Source organism: Solea solea, chromosome 2 (assembly GCF_958295425.1).
Source record: "Solea solea chromosome 2, fSolSol10.1, whole genome shotgun sequence".
NCBI lineage: Eukaryota > Metazoa > Chordata > Actinopteri > Pleuronectiformes > Soleidae > Solea > Solea solea.
This window is the reverse complement of record NC_081135.1, coordinates 3,464,740-3,487,088: the sequence shown is the minus strand read 5'-3', so window position 1 is coordinate 3,487,088 and position 22,349 is coordinate 3,464,740. Positions and strand designations below refer to the sequence as shown.

The 22,349-nt window shown below is 45.2% G+C and overlaps 1 protein-coding gene across 3 annotated transcripts; it reads right to left on the bottom strand.

Moving 5' to 3' along the window:
• Positions 1-41: 41 nt before the first annotated feature.
• On the bottom strand, positions 42-22,332 carry tmem198b (transmembrane protein 198b). Of its 3 annotated transcripts, none has more exons than XM_058618514.1 (5): positions 21,808-22,332; positions 9,982-10,275; positions 3,607-4,188; positions 2,451-2,689; positions 42-2,209 (listed from the first exon to the last, which is right to left on the bottom strand). In XM_058618514.1, the coding sequence occupies exons 2-5, from the start codon at positions 10,136-10,138 to the stop codon at positions 2,057-2,059; spliced, it is 1,131 nt and encodes a 376-aa protein (XP_058474497.1). In that variant the 5' UTR covers positions 10,139-10,275; positions 21,808-22,332; the 3' UTR covers positions 42-2,056. The 3 variants fall into 3 exon arrangements, with proteins under 3 accessions (XP_058474497.1, XP_058474503.1, XP_058474489.1); XM_058618520.1 differs by lacking the exon at positions 21,808-22,332 and adding an exon at positions 15,957-16,058; XM_058618506.1 differs by lacking the exon at positions 21,808-22,332 and adding an exon at positions 9,320-9,805 and having other exon boundaries at positions 9,982-10,065.
• Positions 22,333-22,349: the final 17 nt, after the last annotated feature.

Below are 22,349 nucleotides of genomic sequence, written 5' to 3'. Positions count from 1 at the left end.
GTGTACGTCCATTGTGTTAAAAGACGACGCTCACACAGTGATCGTATACAGGCCCATAGGAACACATGCTTTAATAATCATAGTCGCAATAGTCCATGTAACAAAAAGAAAAAGAAAAGAAAGAAAAGAAAGAAAAGCATGGCGTTACTGGCCTACAGTGGTGACATTGCACTCTCCTTGACTGAAGTAAATAAATAAATCAGACAATAAATACACTGGGAAAAAAAGAGATAATTTCTCAGTTCAATTAGAAAAAAAAAAGATAAAATGTTTTGAAAAAAAACATTAAGTGCTGAGTTATGTACAAGTTTCACATCAATGCACATGAAGGGGTGAAGGGACAGGAAACACGACTCCACCGACGGTCGATCGGGGGCAGGAAGGATCGGTGGGATCATGCATTTCTCTTTCCCACAGACAAAGTTAAAAAAATGTATCGTCCAGTTCCTCATTTCCCTCAAAAAAAAAAAAGGTAAAAGGCGATAATAATAATAAGTATTCACATTTTCACTGTTTGTCCAAAAGAGGAATATCAATGCACATGAGTCCAAGTACAAGTTGGTATGGCCACTAGTCCACTTTTTTCCTTTTTAAATCCGACTCTGAGTTTTATTTACACTGACACCTCGGCACGCTCGCTTTCTCTCGTTAAGGTTGTATTTTGGACGTTTTTTTGGCGACACAATAGCAATAAAACCAAAAAAAAACAAAAAGCAGACGCTGATGTTACTGAGACGCAAAGGTTCAAATGACAAAAGATGGTGGAAAAAAATGGAAATGCACCTGGAGTGTAATTGTGATATAACATGAGAATTGGACTGTATTTCTTCTTTTTTGACATAAAACACCCCTTTAAATATAGTATATCATTTCATTAGATCTATATAATATCAGATTGTTTCAGAGACACAGTGACTGATGGAGGAAATAAATCAATTTACAAATATGCGATAAAAACATACGACCGCTCCGATCGGCAGAGTGAATTATCTCTCAGAGTAAAAATGTAACACAATATAATAAAAATGTTTTTTGTGCAGTGAAATCTCAAGGAGGTGCCAGTGTAACATTTGCTTTTCTGTATTTTCTACCCTGCTTGTTGCACCCCAACCCCCCCGCCCCTGCCCCTGCCCTTTGAAAAAAAAAAAATAAAAAATCACATTTAATGCAAAAAAACAAAAATAGCCATCAATGGGAGATCTTCCAGTAATCCCCTCCTACAGATGGTACAGTCCAAGGAGGGGCAAAGGCACCTGTTTAAACAGATTCCCCAGCCCTCAGGGGAAAGAAGAGGAAGTTTGAAGTCGCGGTATCATCCAGCACCAGTAGTGACAAAAGGGTTTTCCTTTTAGTCCAGATGGCACAGAAAGCAAACTAAAAGGAACCCCGTTTGCATCTTTACTTCCCTTTATGTGTAATCTTTATCAGGCTTTAAGAGGCCAATAACGGGCTGAGGCTGCAGCATCAGCTGGAAAAACGACGGCAGCAGTAGAAACAGCACGCTGAAACAAGGCCTGGGCAAACTTCTACTTTAAATTCTTCACACTTTGCCCAGTTGTTGTTTGAACCTGAGGCGAGGTTTGCACTCAAACTCTAAAATCCCTGATCTGGTTTCGACCTGAGATGGTGACGTACAGGTCAGAAACCAGGTGCAGCAGGCTCCGTTCCGAGTGTAGTTGCGGTGTGTGTGTGTGTGTGCGTGTGTGTGTGTTTTTTTCGTGTAAGTGCATGCATGCGTTTTGTGCATTTGAATCTTCTGAGAGACAGTGAAAAGAGGTCTGAAGACCAAAACCTCCGCACCACACTGACAGCTCCAGCAGGTCTCCGCGAGGAGAGTGGCTCTTTATAAACCTAACATTTTTTTATTAGTAAAATGGTGAAACAAGTCCATTTTTTTGGATGAACCCAGCCCTAAACATATAATCATCCTCTTATGGGGCGAGGCTAAACCCAGGTCGTTAAATCTAGTGGTGAATTTGTGTTTGGGACAGTGGTTTCAGAGTCCTGTCTCCCTGGTTCTGCGGCGTGTTCAGGCCTCTGTGAGGTGGACGAGCGGTCAGACTCGTAGCGAAGGTCCTGCTGCTCCACTGAGGGGCGTCGTGGAGCTGCAGTCGTAGCCCATATCCACCACCTCGTGAGGGCCCCCAACCGACCGTCCCGGGAAAGGCTGCGCCTGCACCTGCCGCTCTCGGAAACTCTGGATGTAGCTCTGGATGAAAACATGAATTTAAATTTAAAAAAAAGACAATTCAGAGACTGAGACCGTTTAGAACATGAATGAAAAGTCCCTCCTTCTTTCGCTGTAGTGGAAAACTAGAGGAAATTACGACAATATTGAACTGGAACAGGTTACCTTATGTTCACACGCTCGCTCAATATTTGTTTAACAGCAGCTGATGCAAACACATTTTAACTTTTAAAGCGCTGAGCTCCTTTTCGAGGCTAATCACCGGCGAGAGGACGTCCGTGTCGTAGCGGCGGATGGGGATGGGCTTGCGGCGGTAGGCGGGGTCGGTGAGCTGCTTGGCCAGGTGGTGATGGTGAGACGAGGAGGCGGAGCCGTGCTGCTGATGCTGCTGCTGCTGCTGCTGCTGCTGCTGCTGCTTCCTCTTCTTCTTGCTGCGGTAGCGGTCGTCCCGCTGACGTATCCGCATCACCTGCATCCGCCTCTGCTGCCGGCTGATGATCACTGCGGAGGACGGAGGGAAGTGAGAGTGAAAAACTGGGGAGAGATCAAATATTCTTAATCTAATGTCACAATACCAGTGTGTGAAGTGTATGTGAGGAAGGGGAGGATGACGAGAGAATAAATCTGCCTCCTGTGAAAAGTTACCTCAAGAGCTCGATATTTTCTGGTATAATAGAATATTGAGGTACATTATAATCAAATGAGTCGTGCTGATTCAGTGCAATATACACAAAGGTGTGCTGCGGCATCTGTGTGACACTATAACAATATTTGCTCAGTTTTTATCGTAAATAGTTCACATTTTCTCTTGTCAAGTCAAGCGTAATGAATAGTTTTAGGATTAAAAGTTGTTTATTTTTGTTAACTAAAAGTCACTACTGATTAAAACCTATGTGCAGTGACTTTTCTTACCTTACTCCGATTGCTCAGCCTGTTCTTCTTCCCTGTGTGCGTCTCACAAACACAACCTAGGCTATTTACACGATTTACCCTGCTTTACGCGATCAGGATTTCCAATCACCGATTAGTGAGTGCAATATGCCCGTTTAAAAACATGGTTATTTACTGTATATACTTATGTACTGTTCACTGAGTATCAACAAAAGCGTGAGCGAAGAGTATGAAGAGTAACGATTGAATGAATGAATGAATGAATGACTTTGTGTCATTTTTTTTTTCCAGATTAAATTTGAAATATTCCTGATATGCCTTTGAAAGTTCTTATGGATGTTACCAACCTGTTATGCAGCAATTTACATTACATTCATTGCTCTCAGAATGCACTAAAGAGATACATCGGGCTTCAAAATGTGCACACACCCCCACTCACCCTCGAGGGTCTGAGACCCTCCCACCACAGTCTCCTAAAACCCTGTGGGAAACACTGAGGTGACCATATGCAACAGTAGTTTCCTCACCCTTTGTGTGCGAGTATCCCTCAGCGGTCACCTTCCACTGGACGATGACGCCCAGCAGGGTGAGCGCGGGCCACACTCCGAGCACCACCCACGTCAGCCAGCACACGGGTTTGCCGGGCGCCGCCTTCATCCGCTCGTACATGTACAGCACGAGGGCGAAGAGCTCCACGAAGTAGTCCAGGGCCACCGTGATGACCGCGGCGCCGAACATAGCCGTGGACAGCGTGGTGAAGAGGCGCTGCCACTGCAGCGTGAGCACGGCGAACAGCATGCCCAGGCCAAGCAGCACGCCCAGGGGCACCCAGACGGAGCGCGGCGGGCTGTCGGACAGCTCCTCCATACCCACCAGGGTGGCCACGGCGACCAGCAGCCCGAGCAGCAGGCCCACCATGAAGAGACCCACGCTGCGAACCAGCATGGTGACCAGGCCGCAGAGCGTGCCGATGCCCAGGCCGATGCCCACCGAGGCCTCCACGCTCAGCTGGGTGTCCAGCACGCGCTCCTTGTAGCAGAGCATGAAGATGACGACGGAGCCGAACATCAGGCCCGTGAGGAACATCACCGCTTTGAAGCAGCGGTAGCCTGAGAAGAAGAAGAAGAAGAAGAAGAAGAAGAAGAAGAAGAAGACTTTTTGACTTTTCAGAAAACTTTAATTACGAACCCTTTTTTTTTTTTTTTTTTTTTTTTTTTTTTTTTTTTTTTTTTTTTTTTTTTTTTTTTACAATTAGTCAACATTAATGAACTCATTCACTCACTCACTCACTCACACAAAACTAAAATTTGACCTGTAGTGCGCCGTCCTCACTCACTGAGCACAGGACCTGTTCGATGCCCCACACAGCCTTAAAAAACCCCAGATTAGATGTCAGTTTGTAGAATGCGTGCTCTATCCTGAGCCTGGCAGAGACCAGTGCCTTCAGATAGAGCACCGGCTCAGTCCAGCCCACACCGGACACCTGGCTTTTACGGCTTTTCCAGATTGCTAGTTTGGCAGTGGCCAGCAAAAAATTGATGAGCACCATTGTTTGTCTTTTTTTCACAGTGTACTTTAGTCCAAACACAAAGAGTGAGGCAGAAAAAACCTCCCCCAGAGCCTCTACCCACCCGTGTAGCAACTTAAATAGGTCTGTGAGACGAGGACATGAAATCACCAAGTGCTCTACTGTTTCCGTCCTCCCACAAGAAGGACACCCCTCCCCGGTGCTGGGATCCAGGCGAGCTCTGTATCTGTTTGTAGCTATAATTCCATGTATAATTCTCCACTGGAGGTCAGCCATCCGTTTTTCAACAGGAGGCTTATACAGGAGCCGCCAACAACCTCTAGGGGAAGCGTCCTTGCCAAATACCTCAGTCCATTTTGTTTCTTTGAGGTCCGACAGCGAGCCAAAGTTCAGCACCTTTACACAGCTTAGGTGGAGTTGTTTTTTTCCACAGGTGTGGAAAGCTCCCATGACCGGTGTCTTCATGGAAAGAAGGAGACCACTTTTTTCTCTCCAATCTCCAACAGTGGGTGTGACCATGATGGGTGGGAACACGTACTCTACACCCTTACTCCACTGGTCAACGTGGGCTCCATCTTGGACAAACGCCCGTTGTGGAACCGACAGGGATAGCAGCACCTCCTCAATGGCCTTCCCTACCAGTCTAAAGGACCTTATGTTGACCTTCTCAGTGAGTGTCGTGGGTGGTATCTCCAAGAGGTGTCCCAATTTGATTATGCCAGCCTTGATGAAACGGTCTCTCACACTGGCAGAAGCAAGCACCACACTGAAGAGGAAAGTGTTATTAAACAGTGGCTCCTCAAATATCCACAGTCCAGGTTTAGTGGTGGGAGGGCGGCTGATGCCCAGAGTCCTCCAGGCTTCTAGCACTGACCAATAAAACGTAGTGACGTCAGCGAGACCACGATGAGAGTCCAGCAGGAACAACTGTTTGTCTAGGCCAAGATGTCCGGCCTTCTGGAGAATGAGTCGGGCAGGTTCTCTCCAACAGATGGAGCAGTTGTACAGCAGCTTCTGAGCAGTTTGTAGTCTGAAGGCAGCTATCCTGGCCTTGATGTCAGTAAGGCCCTGCCCTCCCTCTGCCACAGGGAGGTACAGGACAGCAGCCCGCAGCCAGTGACGACCCGACCAAAAGAAGTCCAACAGCAGTCTTTGCAAGTCTTCTATCAGACCTGATGGTGGGACTAGGACTTGCAACCTGTGCCACAATACAGAGGCAACCAGGTTGTTGACAATGAGGACTCTTCCCCTGTAGGACAGCTGGGGGAGCAGCCATTTCCACTTAGACAACTTGGCTTCAACCTTTACCAGCACTCCCTCCCAGTTCTTTTTTTCTGTGTCCTTGTTGCCTAGAAACACCCCCAGTGTCTTGAGCCCTTGAGTTCCCCAAATGAGGTTCCCTGGGAGAACAGGGGGGAGTTCTGAACTCCACCGCCCCACCAGACATGCTCCACTTTTCCCCCAGTTTACCCTAGCAGAGGAGGCTCTCCCATACAGAGCCAGGGCCGCTTCTAGTTCTCTCACATCGGCTTGGTCCCTCACAAAGACATTGAGGTCGTCTGCATATGCTGATAACACCACCGAGGAGCGGTCAGTCAGCCCTGGTAGAGAGAGCCCCCTCAACCGGGACCTCAGTCTATGTAAGAGAGGCTCAATGGCCATACTATAGAGCTGGCCTGAAATGGGGCAGCCCTGCCTGATCCCCCTCTTTACTGGGATTGGGCTACTAAGACCCCCGCCCACCTTTATCACACAACACGCCCCGTTGTACAACAATTTCACCCATGAGAGAAAGTGCTCCCCAACACCAAAGGCTCTTAGTGTGTCAAATAAAAAAGAGTGGTCAACACGATCAAATGCTTTCTCCTGGTCTATGGAGATGACACCAACATTCATTCCATACATGTTGCATACATCCATACAGTCTCTCATTAAAAACAAGTTGTCTACCATGGACCTTTCAGGGACACAGTAGGACTGATCCGCCTGAATTAACAGATTGATAAATACTTTCAGTCTGTTTGATAAAAACTTGGATAAAATTTTGTAGTCCGTGCACAGTAGAGCGACTGGTCTCCAGTTTTTCAGTGATGTCAGATCACCCTTCTTAGGTAGAAGGGCAATCACTGCACGCCTGCAGGAAGCTGGCAGAGTGCCTTTGCTAAAAGATTCGTTAAAAACGTCCAGCAGGTCCGGCCCAAGCTCAGTCCAGAAGTTTTTAAAAAAGTCTACAGGTAATCCATCGATTCCCGGGGTTTTTCCCGTAGCCATTTGAGACATAGCTGTAGTTAGTTCCTCTATGGTGATGTCTGAGCCCAGGGTACAGCGCTCCTCTGGACTCAGCTGTGGAAGGTTCAGAGTTAAAGCTGCGCTCGCGTCCCCATCACAGCCTTCGTCCCCAAACAGTTCAGTATAGAAGTTCACCACTTGTCTCTTTATCTCAGCCTGATCAGATGTTATTTTCCCACCAGGTAGTTGGATACACACAATCTGCTTCCTCTGTGCCACTGTTTTCTCCAGGCTGAAGAAGAACTTTGATGGTGCGTCCATGTTGTTCAAGTGCATGAACCGAGCTCGAACCAGTGCCCCTTTGGCTTTTTCCTGCAGGAAAGCATTTAACTGCTGTGTCTTAGCTTGTATCAGGTTGGTCTGCTGTCCAGAGGCTCCCCCCAGGTTCAGAATCTCTGCCTCTAGCTGCTGTACAGTCTGCTTAATTCTAGTAGTAGAGTAGGCTGTATACTGCTGGCAGAACACTCTGATATGGCTTTTCCCAACCTCCCACCACTGACTCAGAGAGGGGAAACACCCCTTTCTTGTCCTCCAGTGTTCCCAGAACAATTTAAAATTCTGATTAAAAACACAGTCGAGTAGAAGTTTAACATTAAAATGCCAAAATGATTTTGTACTGCAGTTTGAGGATAAAACAAACTCCATGCAGATCGCATGATGGTCAGTAAACCCTACTGGGATGGTGTAGCAAGTGGCAGCCCGATTAGTGCAACCAGCTGACAGGTAAATCCTGTCTAGTCTGGCTGCACTAACCACTCCCCCCATCACTCGTATCCAGGTGTACTGCCTGACTGAAGGATGTTTCATCCTCCACACATCGACGAGGTTGGCTTCTGCTGCTAACTGGACTAAAGCTGTAGCTGACTGAGGGTGCAGCTCCTGACCAGTCCTGTCTGCAGGATCTGTACAGCAGTTCCAGTCACCCCCCATAACCACACATTGCCCCTGACCACACAGCCTTAAATGATCTTTTAGAATGTTAAAAACAACTGAGCGCTCTGGGCCTTTGTTTGGAGCATAAACATTTATAAAAGTAAAACAGAAACCATAAATTTCTGCCTTTACTGAGAGGATCCTCCCCTTTAAAACCTCTGTGCTATTTAAACCATTTACATTTACTGATGGAGAGAATAGAACAGCGACACCTGCGCTGATGTTAGAGCCGTGACTTAGCACGATCTGTCCCCCCCACCATAAGTTCCAGTCTGTCTCATTCACAGTATCACTGTGTGTTTCTTGAAGGAAAATTACATCTAGTTTTTTCTGTCTCGCTACCTCAGCAATCAAAGCTCTCTTCTGTACATTTCTACCCCCATTTATGTTTAAAGAGGCCACCTTTAAAACGTGCATAGAGGAGAGTGATTGTGTGGACACCAAGAGGACACAAGAAAAAACCAGACAAAGATAAAACACCCAGTGTTGTATGGTCATTGCTCTATTTCTTCAGACTTTCATTTTTTTCGCTCTTTTCCGTACAGTTATGCCTAATTCCTTTCTAACTGTAGTGATGTATCTCTTTAAACGGAAGCGTTTTCGTTCATCAAGGAGGTCAGGACCAACGACCCTCTGTAGAGTGTTTACCGTTTCTATGAATTTTTTTCCATCAGGAAAATATTCAAACACACTAGCTGCTTTGCCGAAAGTATCATCTAGAAAAAGATTAATCTCATTTAGTGAGTATAATTCAGCACCATCAGTTATACTATCAGTCACAGAAGCACCATCCGAGTCGCCGTCCATATCCACACTGTTAATGCTTGAGTCCTCTTTGGCCAGTTCTGTTACTTTATGACTCTCAGCAGCCAACGCCACCTCCTGTCCTGCTCTCACACAGTCCAGAACAGAACCAGCGGACTCGTCATGCGCGACGCGCAGCGCAGCCGCGGAGCCGGCGGAGACCGCGGGAGCGGCGGAGACCGCATGCGCGGCAGGCGCCTCCTCCGCGGAGCCGGCGGAGACCGCGGGCGCGGCGGAGACCGCATGCGCGGCAGGCACCGCCTCCGCGGAGCCGGCGGAGACCGCAGGCGCGGAGCCAACAGGGTCTTCAGGTGCGACCTGCACGGCATCCGCGGAATCAGCAGGCCCCTCAGGCGCGACCGACACCGCGGACGCGGAACCAACAGGCTCCTCAGGCGAGACACGCGACGCGGCCACCGCAGGCGGATCAGCTTCCGCTACGTGCCGCCTGTGCGGGCAGGCGATCCGCTTGTGTCCAACGTCTCCACACTCAAAGCACTTCATGTTTCCAGAGCTGGCGAACACCATATAATAACCACCCTCATGTTTTACACGGAACGAGACATCAAGTGTTTGAGTGGGTGAGTCTAAGTACATCAGTACTTGTCTTCTAAAAGACTGAACATGTCTCAGCTTAAGGTCCTTACAACCCAAACCCACCGATCGGAACCCACTGGCAAACTTACCGAACCGCCGTAGCTCTTTCTCCAGCGCTTCGTTAGTTACGAACGGAGGAACTCCGGACACCGTGATCCTTGTAGAAGGTACAGCCAACGGTGACACCTGTATATACTCCCCGCTGAGCACGAGGCCGCTCTCCACGAGCTTCGCTACATCGCTTTCTTGTTTTAGGAACACGACCACCGCTTTGTTCATGCGGGAAGCGTAGCTGATGTTCCCGTGTCCCACTTCATCTCCCACCGCCAACAACACCTGTTCCACCGTCACAGTGGACGGAGGAACGATGCGCACTCCGTGCTTCGGTGACAGGGACAGCGTCTCAGCAGACGCCATCCCTGCCGTGAAAACACGGAAACACACTAAACACTAAACTACAAAACAACTAACACACAATACTAACAATGACCAAACAATACACAAACAATTAGAAATAAGAAAAAATATATATATGTTTGTATATATAGATATATATGAGTTTATAGCTCTCCTTGCTGCTCTCTTCTCACAACCACACACCACGTGAAGAAGAAGAAGAAGAAGAAGAAGAAGAAGAAGAAGAAGAAGAAGAAGAAGAAGAAGAAGAAGAAGAAGAAGAAGAAGAAGAAATATACGACACCATCAACAAGGCTGTAGCTCAGTGAGGATGTGACTCAGTTTTCGAACTCACCAAAGAAGCAGTAAATGATGCCGAAGAGACAGCACATGGAGCAGACGACGGAGGGGACCACCTTGTAGCGGCCGCCAAAGTCCTCGCAGCCACTCAGCCGCTCAGGCCACTGCTCCTGCTCCTGCTCCGTCAGCAGCGTCTCCAGCGTGGTCGTCATGGTGGACGAGAGGAGGAGAGAGGAAGGGGGGGGGGGACGGAGGAGGCGGACAGGAGAGCTGGAGGACAGGAGGACGATCAGGTGGGAGGCAGGGGACAGCAGAGGCTATGGCGCACTGTCCAGCCGCATGGTTTTACCTGTGGATGGAGAGGGTTTGGAGGATCTCAAATTAAATCCATTTAATAATAAGTAATGGGCTAAAGCACAGAAAAGCACCATGAATACGTACACACACATACACACGGGCACGTGTTTCACCGTCAGTGAAAGTGGATTAAAATAGCTCGGATAACAGCAGGGTTTCAGCTTTTAAATGAGGGTGATCACAGGAAACGGGAAGAAGAAGAAGAAGAACCGGCTTCCTCCAGGCTAAAAAAAACCCCACAAATCTAGTCACCATAAACAACATCGGGTATAAAATATCCACCATTTCAAACCTTTTCTTCAAAAATCGCCACTGTTTTATCTAAAAGAACAATGAGTATCAGGAGTACAACAGCAGAATTAGAGGTCAACTCTTCTGTGGGGCTGAAGCGCACAATCAATTATTAATCGACCACTAAATTAACAAGCTTCTTAAATATGAATATTTGCCGTTTTCATTAACGCTGATTTACGTCGCGTTTGTGGACAAAACACGACGTTTCAGAAACATCATCACTTCACGGTTTGGGAAACCAAGCGATCGACATTTTCGGGGCGTTTGCTTGAGAAAAACTAATCGACGGATTGGTTGATGACTAGAGCGATCGTTGGCCGCCTCCTCTTCTGTCAATACTTTCCCCTCTTTCACCTCATTCCCACACCTCCTCCTCCTCCTCCTCCCCCTCTGGCTGTTTTTGTTCCCTCTCTCCATCCTCGGGGGTGAGTCGAGTCCAACATTTCTGGGTCAGACTCAAACGTGCTTATGCAACCGTCCGTCTGGAGACTTTCCGCCGCTATTCATGAGCTCCCGCTAACCCCTCGCTGCATCCTCGCCCGCCCTTTGTCCTCAAACGCATCCTACAACCTTCCGAGCACTTCTTTTTCCTGACCTTTCTTGTTAATTATCCCACTGTGGGTCACATCGTTAGGGAGGTTGATACAGGTCTGCTGTGTTCTTTCCTGCAGGGAAGTCTGGACAGACGCAGCTGTGAGTCAGTGTCGACCTCACAAAAACCTCAAATCGCTTCCGAATAAAAAGGTCAAAGAGGAAGTGAGACGTGTGTGTTGATGGTTTACTTAACAATGACCTGTCCCTGAACTCCAGCTCTGCATTTAGGGAAAAGATCTCACTTCTGACAGATGATGCGATTGTGGTTTGACTTTGAGTTCAGAAGTTATGTTGTTACAGATGAAAATAGGGCTGCAGAGATTAACCGATTATTAACCAACCACTAAATTAATCATTGTTACCCATTCATCAGCTTTTCAGGTTTTAGAGACAACAATATCAAAATGATCGGCGATTAGGAGCAAGTGTTCTTTAGACTAAATTCCACCGCTTAACTACAGTATTTTAATAATCGATTTGGGTGATTTTTCATCATTTTTCAACATCATTAAAATGAGTTTCTCTGATTTTCCAGCTTTTTAATGTGAATATTTCCCTGGTTTCTTTGCTCCATGGAACAAAGAAAACATTACAAATTAATCATTTCCAGGTTTGGTGGACACTGATCAACGTTTGTCAATGTTCTGACGGGAAATTGTGACATTGCACGGAACAAACAAGTACTTGGCTAAACGTGCAAATCATCATAAAGTAGTTTCTTAGACAGAGAGAGAGACAGAAACTTTTACAACCGAGTCATGAAAGAAACAGTTAATGGGAAATTATAAAAGAAGTTAACAGCCAAAATATGGCTTTAGAAATGCAGACAAACATGTCATGTTAAAAATCATCTTTTTGTGGAGGATTAGCAGGTCATGACTGATTGACCCTGTGTGTGTGTGTGTGTTGAAGCACTAAGCTGTTTCCGTCTGCTGCAGATAATAAAAAGCACCGTTTCATGTTTGCAGACGGATCATCGTCATCAAAAGAAAAAAGAAAAAGAGCAGCAGCAAAAAAAAACAAAACAAACACAGGGGGTTTCTTTCCAATGCCTTTTCAGCAACAACAACTGCACTCTCCTCCCGCTGTCCTGTTTCCTGTCTGTTGCCATGCCAACGTTTGTACACTGACAAGACAGCAGACGGTGGCTGGGCCGGGTCCAAACGCTTGTCCAATGGAAGCAGCTCAGACTCCCATAGCAACAGCGCGAGAGCCAATCAGTGACCTCGTCTCTTCCATTTCAGTGTGTCGTAAAAGCAGGTCCTGCTCCTATAGCAACGCTCCCATCACCTAATGTCATCATTATCTTTATCCTTAAGTTACATTACTAACAACTATTTAACAACTGTTTCTACTCGGTTTTTTTTCCTCATTGTGGGATCAAAGTGACTAATTATGTCAAAATCTACCGGTGCCATGTCCCAGCAACCTTTGCAGCATACATCTGATGTAATGTAAATGTGTGCAACAGACAGGAAACGCACAGGTGTCACTGACAACAAAACAACGGCTGTGGTCACAACTGAACTTCACTCTTGCTTATCAGACTCCTCTTTACGCCCGAGGCTTAATAAATATTCCAACATCCCTGACTGTCTCCATAACAACATCATCTCCAAACACAGCAAATCCATCTCAGGTGTGGACCAAAGTGACGGAAAAGGTCGCTTTTAAAGCGGTTTATAGGACGCAGACACACTGACACAGATGTGCAGCCGTTTCCCAACGCTGACGTCATCCGCCGTTACTCAGAAATGCAGGGAAAGAACGAGGGCTTTTCATAAATAAAGAGGAAACCGTGTCTATTAATAAACAGAGTGGCCGAGGAGCACATGCCGCAGCAGGTCTGAGCTGCACGACGGAATCTAGACGACAACTCGGCTCAGAATTTGCTGCTTTGTGGCCCCCGACTCTGTCGAGTACTCTCAAGAAAGGGGAACAAGATTTCACACCAGAACATAATTAAAAATCATAGACGAAAGAGCAGGAGACGAAGACGAGACCGTTGATGAGAAGAAAGAGCTCGTGCCAAAGAAAACCGAACAGATGTCAGCGGGAAAACAAGAATCTAACACATTAAGTGTGAGAAACACTCACTTCTATTATTTCCAAAGCGAATCCACACACAAAGTGTCCTACACCTGAGCTGCAGAATTTAATCCTTTTTCTATTTCTGACGTCTGCTATTTAAGATTTCTGCACGAGGCGGTGACGTCGTGCAGGTTTCATAACCCTGTGACTCATACATTTCAGAACATGAACCAGTCACGCCTCCTCCGCTCGGTTTACATCGTCCCAAAAAAAGACCATGCGTGACGTAAGGAGAAATCATAAAGAGGGATTACATCGGTCAAATCAATCACTTTATCGTTTCAAGCGTTTCATTAGCGCTTGTGCTCGGACGGTGACCGACTTCCAGCTGTGATAATCCCATCACGTGAGGCCTCCTGGTCAGAGACAGAGGGACAGGTCGATGCTCCCGGAGTGACCTCATCTGTCGCTCAGGATCAAACACCAGTGACCTCACAGAGCCTGTGACACGGTTACTGCGGCGACGACCTTTAACTCTTTGTTTGGAGGCAGAGACATCTGACTTTAGATGTCGGCCTTAATGCGTTTGAATTGATTTCATTGAGATATTTGATTATGCGTTTTTATACTGCACTTTGTATGGTTGAAGTAGATTAATCGCAACTAAAAGTTGGCTTTTCTTCCAAAGACAAAATAAATGAGCAATCAAATTGGACAGTGTGCATTTGAGACGCCGCTGTTTAATTGTGTCCTTCTTTTTCAACACAGAACTACACACATAGGACGATGTGATTTCAATGACACTTAAGTCAATCCACCTGCCAACCAGGTCCTCTTAAAAAGGATGACCGCCATCCTGTATGCGAGCAAGAACATGCGTCACCATCACAACAACAAAAAAACAGCAGAGAATGGGCTCAAAAACTAAATTGCGCCATAACACCCAGGTAACTTTTGACAGCTATGGCGTTTTATATAAAAGGGGGAGGAGTCAGGGACAACGAGCCTCCACAAAAGCGTGTAAAGAGAAAAAAAAATTAATTTAAATGCAGTAGCTGTTTGACCAGAGAGGCAGTAGACACATTTATTTATCGTCTTCCAAACATCCCCTGGAAATTATTTGGCTGTGTATTAGTCACTAAATTGCATACAAATGTACCATCAATTATGGCTGAAACAATAACTTCATTAATATCCATTACTAAATTAATCGTCTACTATTTTGATAATAGCTTAAGTGTTTTTAAAGGAATTAAAACTAGTTTTGAGAATTTTCAGCTTCTTAAATGTTAATATTTTCTGCTTTCTTTTAGAGCTAAAACAATTCCTCGATTAATCAACTATTTTGATCATCAATGAATCGGTTTGAAGCTTTTTTTCATGATCAAAAACAAGATTTCTGATTGTTTCACTCATCATTTCCAGGTATGGACCAAACGATTGCTCCATTAGTCGTTTGAAAATGACCAACAGATTAAACGCTTATGAAAATAACCGTTAGTTGCAGCCCTAGTCGAGATATTTCGCCATCCTTAAAAAGTGAATCCCTAAATAGAAAGTTTGGCAAACACTGATTTAGAAGGTTTAGGAACTAGGTCAGCAAAAAATGACAAAAATGCAAGGTTGAGGTGAGATAATGGTGAAGAAAGAGGATGCAAGAGTATTATTCAAACAAAATTCAGGGTCAGAATAAGGGAAGAAGATAGTAAAAAGTAAAATCTGCCACTGATTTCCCTTTAATAAATGCATGTAAGTCCTTTCACAGGTTTTTAACCAGAGTAAATATCTGAATACTGACTGATATCTGAAATGTCCATATGATGATGAACTTTTAATCCAATCCAAAGTAAATGCAAAAGTCACCCAAATTCTAATAACTCAATCCTTTCAAAGTCAAACTGAAAGGTAAGACAACGGCGACAGAAACACTGTCTCACTGTCCTGTTTGGAGCAGAAGCGACTGAAACTTAAAAGCTAAAAACAGATAAAAAAAAGAAGGAGAAAACACTGCCTGTGATCTTCCCACCGTGTTGTTACGCAACCGCGTTGTCGTGGCACAGTATTCACCGTGCATTAGCTCAAATCAGTTTGCACTGGCAAAGTTCCCCGCGTGAGTCAGAGCGAAGCGAAGCAGACGCACAAAGCTCCATGTGTTCAAAAACAGGTGCAACATGGGAAAAAAACAGAAAAGAAAAACCCGGCAAGGCCACTCACACAGATGAATGAAACTAAATAAGTCACATTCATAAAAACAAGAATTATTTGGAGGTAAAACATAGATTCTGATTATTCTCAGCACCCGAAAATATATCGTTTCACTCTTTATACTATGTTTTGATCTCCCACTGTATTTAAATCAATGTATTCAGTCACTTTACTGCTAAATAATGCACTTTTTTGCCCTTATGTACTGTTTGATGAGTTGTAAACGTCCTAATGCTGTTTTTTAAACGCATACATTTCCCCTTTTAGGATTAATAAAGCCAGTTGTGAGCCAAATATATAAAAATACAGTATATCTTTAATTAAAAAAAGACCATTTCCTTCAGGTTCCTTCACTTAATCCTTTAAATCTTGCACATGATGATTCATTTATACAATAATCACAGGATTAAAGAGCAAAATCACATAAAACAAAGACAAAATAACCTTTACACCTTACTTAAAGAGGATGCCGCTCCACTAAAAGCCCAAGTACAAAAGTGATCGTCAGTCAAAGAAAAGACTTTAGTTTTCAGTCTCTCCATCACTGACCTGAAAAAGGCTCCCATGTGAGCGCGTCTGCAGCATCTTCCCTCGCGGCTCGTCTGCGGGGTTGTTTTTTTTTAAAATTATGATCAGGAGGACATGATGCAGAGTTGTCAGACCGTCGCTGCTCTGTCTCTCAGTGGCAACAGTCTGGTGCGGGTAAACTGCCAAACACAGGTTTTTTAATGACGAGCTCGGAGCAGCTGCCAGCGTCCTGCCGCTCGCAGCAGAAGGAGGAACAAATGTGTCAGCGGTTTACATCGTGTCGGCTTCCGGGAGACTAGTGTCGCCAATCGCCATCGCTGATCATCAGGCACATTAAACCGCCATCGCCCTGCACATGCCAATCAATCGCGACTGCTTTGGAAAGAGTGTTGACATAAGACTTCCAAGAGATATTGGTAGAAATGGCACAAATAGCACACACACACACAAATGAATGCAAAAACTTTGCCAAGATTTATGTACAGCCCAAATAACAATCTCAAACACTAATGTTAATATAACGCTCTTTTTTTGTTTCTGCAAAAATAATGACATTTGAGAGTTTGAGAATTTTTTGTGTATTGACACTAAAATGTATGTAAATACAGATACAGAGTGTTTTTCTTGTTGCATTTAAGCCTCCGACCACTAGCTGGCAGCAGACTTTTGGCCATTTAGTCTCCTCTCATTACATTTTTGATTTTTACAATGTATATTGATAGGGTTAGGGTTGTCTTGGTATATGTATTAGGGCTGCAGTGATTAATAAATAGATAATGTTATGATTATTTTTTTGTAATTAAATAAAGTCAGTGATTAATTCAGCTTATTAAAAGTAAATATGTTCAGTTTCTTTGCTACATACAATGACAGAAATCATCTAAAGTGAATAAGACATTTGAAAAAATCATTTTGAGGTTTGATTGACACTGATTTTTCAACATTTTCTGTCATTTTATGGACCAAAAAAATTACTTGTTTAATCTGGAAAATAACAGATGAATTGATTATGAATAATTGTGACTTGCAGCCCTTCATTTTATTCTTAAAAACAGTGGATGTTTTTGTCAGATGACGGTGTCTGCCAGGGACAAAATTCAAAACATCTGCTCATCTTGTTCTGATAAAAAAAAAAGAAAGAAAAGAAAATGATCTGCAAGCGCTCGTTGGCTCTCGCCCACAAAACACACAGGCACGACTCTGCCTGGATTAGAGGCCGAGGCGTTCTCACACCTCCACAGACGCTCGCTGGGCAGGTTACATAAGGGCTGCGAGTGAATGGGACGCCTCACAAACGAAACCACGTGCGCTTCACTGCCTTCACTTCCTCTCATTGGGCAGAATGTGAAGAATCTGCTGAGAGAGAGAAAGACACTGATGTGATGGAGGAGGAAGACACTGAGGTCTTTGTCCATGTCGGACTCTTAGATTTCTCCCTTAGTGCGAGAATCTAGTCTCGTCCAAGCACCAGTCCAAACCTCAGTGGCGATGAAATTAAGATGAGGATAGAAATACAACAACCGTGTACAAGGTGCTTAATTGTTGGATTAAATGTTCAGCCTTAGTTGAGGATCTTTGCCTGCATCTTTTTCTGCTTCGTCTGAGCAGCATCGATAATCCTGGGTAAAATAACGATAAAGAGATTAGCAGAGCTCTGGATTAAGGCTGCAACTAATGGATTTATCTGTCAATTATTTTCTCCATTAACCGAGAACTTGCTTGGTCCATAAAATGACAGAAAATGTTGAATCGGCGTTTCCCCCAAACCTGGAAATGATGACGTTTTCAAATGTCTTGTTTTGTCCACAAACCGAAATGATTAAAAAATCTGAAAACCTGCTTTAATTCTTAAAAAAACAACAACATTCAAACCAATTATCAAAATAGTTGAAAATCCTCCCCACTCTGGATTAGCCACAGATCATTTAAATAAAATGCATATTTAAATAAATAATTGACGCCGTTTTTTTTTTTCCATCTGCAGGTTCATGTCAGGTACGACCTCCAGGAAACGCCATACCTTCATTTGTCGTCTTTACATAACCGACACCCTCCTGACAACCTGTTCTTTTTCACACCGTCTTAATCCTGCAGCTCAGTTAAGTGCTGCAGACTCCTGCATCACCGCGAGGGAGCCACTCGGGAATATCAATGAAGTTTGTTCCCATGGAAGTGAAACCAAAGGCAGAGCAAGAGAGGCACCGGGAGGGAGGAGGGGAGTGAGGATCTTAAACGGAGTCAAACACGAGCTGCCGAAGAGAAAGAAAACACCAGCAGCTCGTCTTTCCTGGAGACGTGCTGTCAGGGAATGTGTGTAGTTTGACACCAAAGGCGCTTTGCTTTTAACAAAGAGGCAGATGAGGCAGTGCATTAACGCACGCGCCGAGGAAGAAAGAAGAAACCGCAGACGACCGATCCATCATCGTAATGGCGGCCTCGCGGCAACCGGTTTAACCACCGGGAACTTCATTATGAACAAGTGTGACTCACCGTGTCCGTTTCAACCTGAATGAAACAGTCATTTTTATCACGTGTGAGAAAATCAACCTTCTGTTGAGGTTTAGCTCGGGGAAAAAAAAACAAATGAAGCCAAATCAATGAGACTTAATTACACGCAGACTGTTGTGGAGTCACACGTGCAAGCCGATGATGCTCTCTGTTCCAACAACAACACCCAGACCCTGCTGTCACGCAGCAGAAGGGTCGATGACACACACACACACGTCTCCAACGTGAGGCACGATCACCTCCAGCTTCACGTGAAATCTGACACGTTGAAAGGCAATTTTAGTTCCCACACGTTTGTCGACATCAAATTCAAGCGCTTTTCAAGGACTTTCCAGGGCCACTTCCCTTAAATTCCCTGAAGATGGGAGGGCAACTTGCAAGAGCCGCTTCATCCATGGCGTCCACTCTAAGTGATTGTCCTTGGACTCTTTGGTAATTTTGAGCCAGAGATCTTGGAATTTTCATTTCCCGGACATCACGTCATCATTTGGCTCTTACGGTCACTCGTTGTTCTGCGTGGAATCTCAAGTCAGCGGTGGAGAGACCTAAATATCAACTGAACTTCTTCCTCGCACAAAATTCAAAATGCTTTCAATGACCCATGTCCATTCAGGGTGATTTTTTCAAGTTCACAAACTTTCAAGGATTTCAAGGAACCCCGTCTACCTTAAAAATGGCTGCCATGTCATTCCAGAAACAAGTCTACTGCTGGATGAGAGGATATCATGGTTGACCACAATGTGAAGATGCAAGAAAAACTCTCTCTCCTTGTCGCTCATTTTACTCAGAATTCTCAACAACAAATAAGAGATAAAACTGATCAAACTTTAAATAAATACATTTAAAGGCAAATTCAAGCTTCCAGTCACGATTAAGAGGTTGAAAAACAACATTTTATTTGTTGTATCCAAGCCTTTGCAAGTAATGCCAGGTCTTAAAGGAAGATTAAACCATTCAATCACAAGTTAGGAATTAAATAACCTTTTCGACTCTATTTTAATAGTTGTAATGACCCTTTACAGCAAGTAAAAAAGTAATGGCTGGGTTATATAAACCTCAATTGAGCCACAGTTTGCACAAAGGTCCAGCACTGTGAGTCTGCACCTGTTATTTCCAACAACAACAACAACAACATCTGGCTGTCTGCGGCCTGCAGGTCTCCGTCATCACCGCTGGACCCTGAACGCCTCAGAGGGGGAAACTCTGGTCGTAGCGCCCTTGAACGTTGACTGGCGGATCCTCATCTGGTCGCCCTTCAGTCTAGATGAGCACTCAAAGCCTCAGTCTGATTAATAGCAACCAAAATAATGGTCTAGACCTTGAGGGAGGTCAAAGAATATGTTCACTGCTTTTTCTGTTGCCCCAACTGCCGTCTCCATCTGTACGTTCAGATGTTTTATCTTGTGACTCTGGTGTTTGAAATCCTTTGTTCAGATTTACCCAAGTGACAGAACCTTATCAACTCAGGCAGCAGTAGACCAGCAGCTCCAGAGTTCCTTTGGGAGCTAAAAATGTAGATTTTATCTATGGAATTTGGTGCAGGGGAGCAAACGCTTCTACAAACTTCAATTTCCAGCCATTGACCGACACTGCGTTCACATATCATAGCCTTAGGAAGGTGTAGATTTCAATAAATGAGCCTTTTATTAAATTATTAAATGGCTAAAAATGTGTCAAAAAGGTCATGCAACCACAACTTAACCAGCACAGTTACACTGTGACCTGACAGTCAACTCAGCCTCAGACAGCACACGGTGAGGGAGAGGCTGCATTAAAGCTGCACCAGGCTGGAAAATGTTGACCCACTAGTGAATCTGAAGCGATGTGTTGTGGCGTTTTCATTGCGCTCGAGCTGTGCCACACACATGACTGCACAGACGGGACCACGTGGTGACTGCACAAGAGAGTCTGAATTCAGCTCGAGCTCTGGGCGGCTGTTTTCTCACCGTGTGATGCCTCTAGTCTGAAGTTTAAAACACATCCGGGGTTAATTTGGTCGTGAAACACCATCTTCCACTTCCCTCTGATCTAGTCTTACTGGTTGACTTTTTGCTTTTCCATCAGTGATAGTACCTGAGCGTGTCGTCACTGGAAGAGTCACGCGCGCGACGGCCGGCGCAAGAATCAAACCGAACAACGCCGAACTGTAGATCAGTTGGGAAAGACTTAAGCCCGTGGTATACTACGCGACGCATATCGCGGACCCTGGTATACTCGCGCATCAGGGTCCTGTAGTATCCCACTTCACCACTGGGTGGCGGTACAAGTCTGGACGCAGGGAATAGGACGCATTCCTACCAAAGAAGGAGAGAACGATGCTACGGCTCCCTCGGGCAGGGAGGGTTGCCAGGTCGAGGCTCGGGTGACTATACTTCGAGACTACTTCTTCTGTTGTCCAAATGGTTTTTCTGCTTGGTGAGTGGGGCTTAATACTCCACCTAGTGGTGGGGCAGAAATTCGGTTTGCTCTCTTTGCGCGCGGTTCCAGAATCTGGGCTCACGCAAATCACGTCTTGCCGGGACCTTTAAAAATCCTGAAAACATGGCGTTAATCGCCAACATTTAGCACAGAAATGTTTAAGATCTCAATATTTAACAGAGGAGTCATAGCGTATCTAGCGACAGCGTTGTACAAAATAAAACGAGTCACGGTCACGCACAGAATTGACTGCAATTACAGTATTTACTGCCACTAGGGGGGTCTCTCGATCAAAACAAGAACATCACGACCTAGTGAAGTAGAGTGGCATCATGGGAATTTTTGTCTTAACACCTCGTTTGATTTAGAGTCTCTAATTAACTACGAGCAATGGGGATTGGGTGGCTTGCTCGAGGGTATCCCAGCCCTTGGGGATTCGAACCGGCAACCATCCAGTTACAAGTCCAATTCCCAATCCATCCATTAAAGACAAATACACACAACACAATGAAAACAAAAGGTCAACACACACAATGTTTTCTAATTCTTAAAAACACACATAGTTGACGGTTAATGAAGTAAGCGATTAATCACTACAGCCCTTCTTGATTTCTAGATTATCTTGATTTTTTATGCCAGTATTCGTTCTCATGCACTTTGTATGTAACATGTTGAATGTTAAAACGTTAACATCCATCATTTGACTGATGGACCTGAATGCAGCATCAGGTCAGACATCACCGACCTCAGCATCCATCACATGCTCACTGACCTGGATTACACACGGAATAATCCCGGTTTCAACACCGATGTGTGTTGTTTCAATGTCATTCTGTTGCATTTTCGCTGTTTGACAGCAGGTGTGTGTGTGTGTGTGTGTGTGTGGGTGAATGTGTGAATGTTAAGACAAAAGAGACGCACGGTGCGCGTCGGTCAGGCCACTCACCACAACCATCGTCCCCGGCAGGTTGACGCGCCCCGTCCGCGTTCACATGACGGCAAAGGCAGCTCCTCCTGATCCGGAGACACCGAGCATTTCCACTCTCTCCTCCCCGACCTTGGCTTTCTCCAGGCGGCGTGGAGTTCCGTGTCTTCCTCGGCGGTCTGGAGGAGGAGGAGGGCGGTGGATCCGATCCAGACCTCACTGCTTCTCTATGGCTGGGGTGGGGGGGAGACGCAGCAGACACCGAGCAAAACTGGAAAATAACCCGGGTTACATGCCGCAGGTGAAGCAGCACTGTCCGCAGCGAGCTGGATGAATGGGTGAATGGACGGATGGATGGACGTTGAGTCGCTCAACATGAACGTGGTGCGTAAAAGGATGAAGATGGTGGCCTCCGCTGCAAAAAATGACGAGTCGTGGACTCGTCCAAGCCTGCATCACATTTACTCATGATGAGATTAAAAAAGAAAAGAAGAAAAAAAGAAAAAACTCAGCACGCTCCACAGCGGCTCCTAGAGGCTGACATTAAAAATACACCCAAAGAA

What these genes read in the sequence shown, in the direction of transcription:
- tmem198b (XM_058618506.1), bottom strand. Translation starts at nt 9,647, where the DNA reads ATGGCGTCTGCTGAGACGCTGTCCCTGTCACCGAAGCACGGAGTGCGC. An exon ending in GAAAGAGCTACGGCGGTTCG is followed by an intron (nt 4,189 to 9,319) that starts GTAAGTTTGCCA and finishes TCTTCTTCTCAG; the next exon opens with GCTACCGCTGCTTCAAAGCG. An exon ending in ACACGGACGTCCTCTCGCCG is followed by an intron (nt 2,210 to 2,450) that starts GTGATTAGCCTC and finishes GTTTTCATCCAG; the next exon opens with AGCTACATCCAGAGTTTCCG.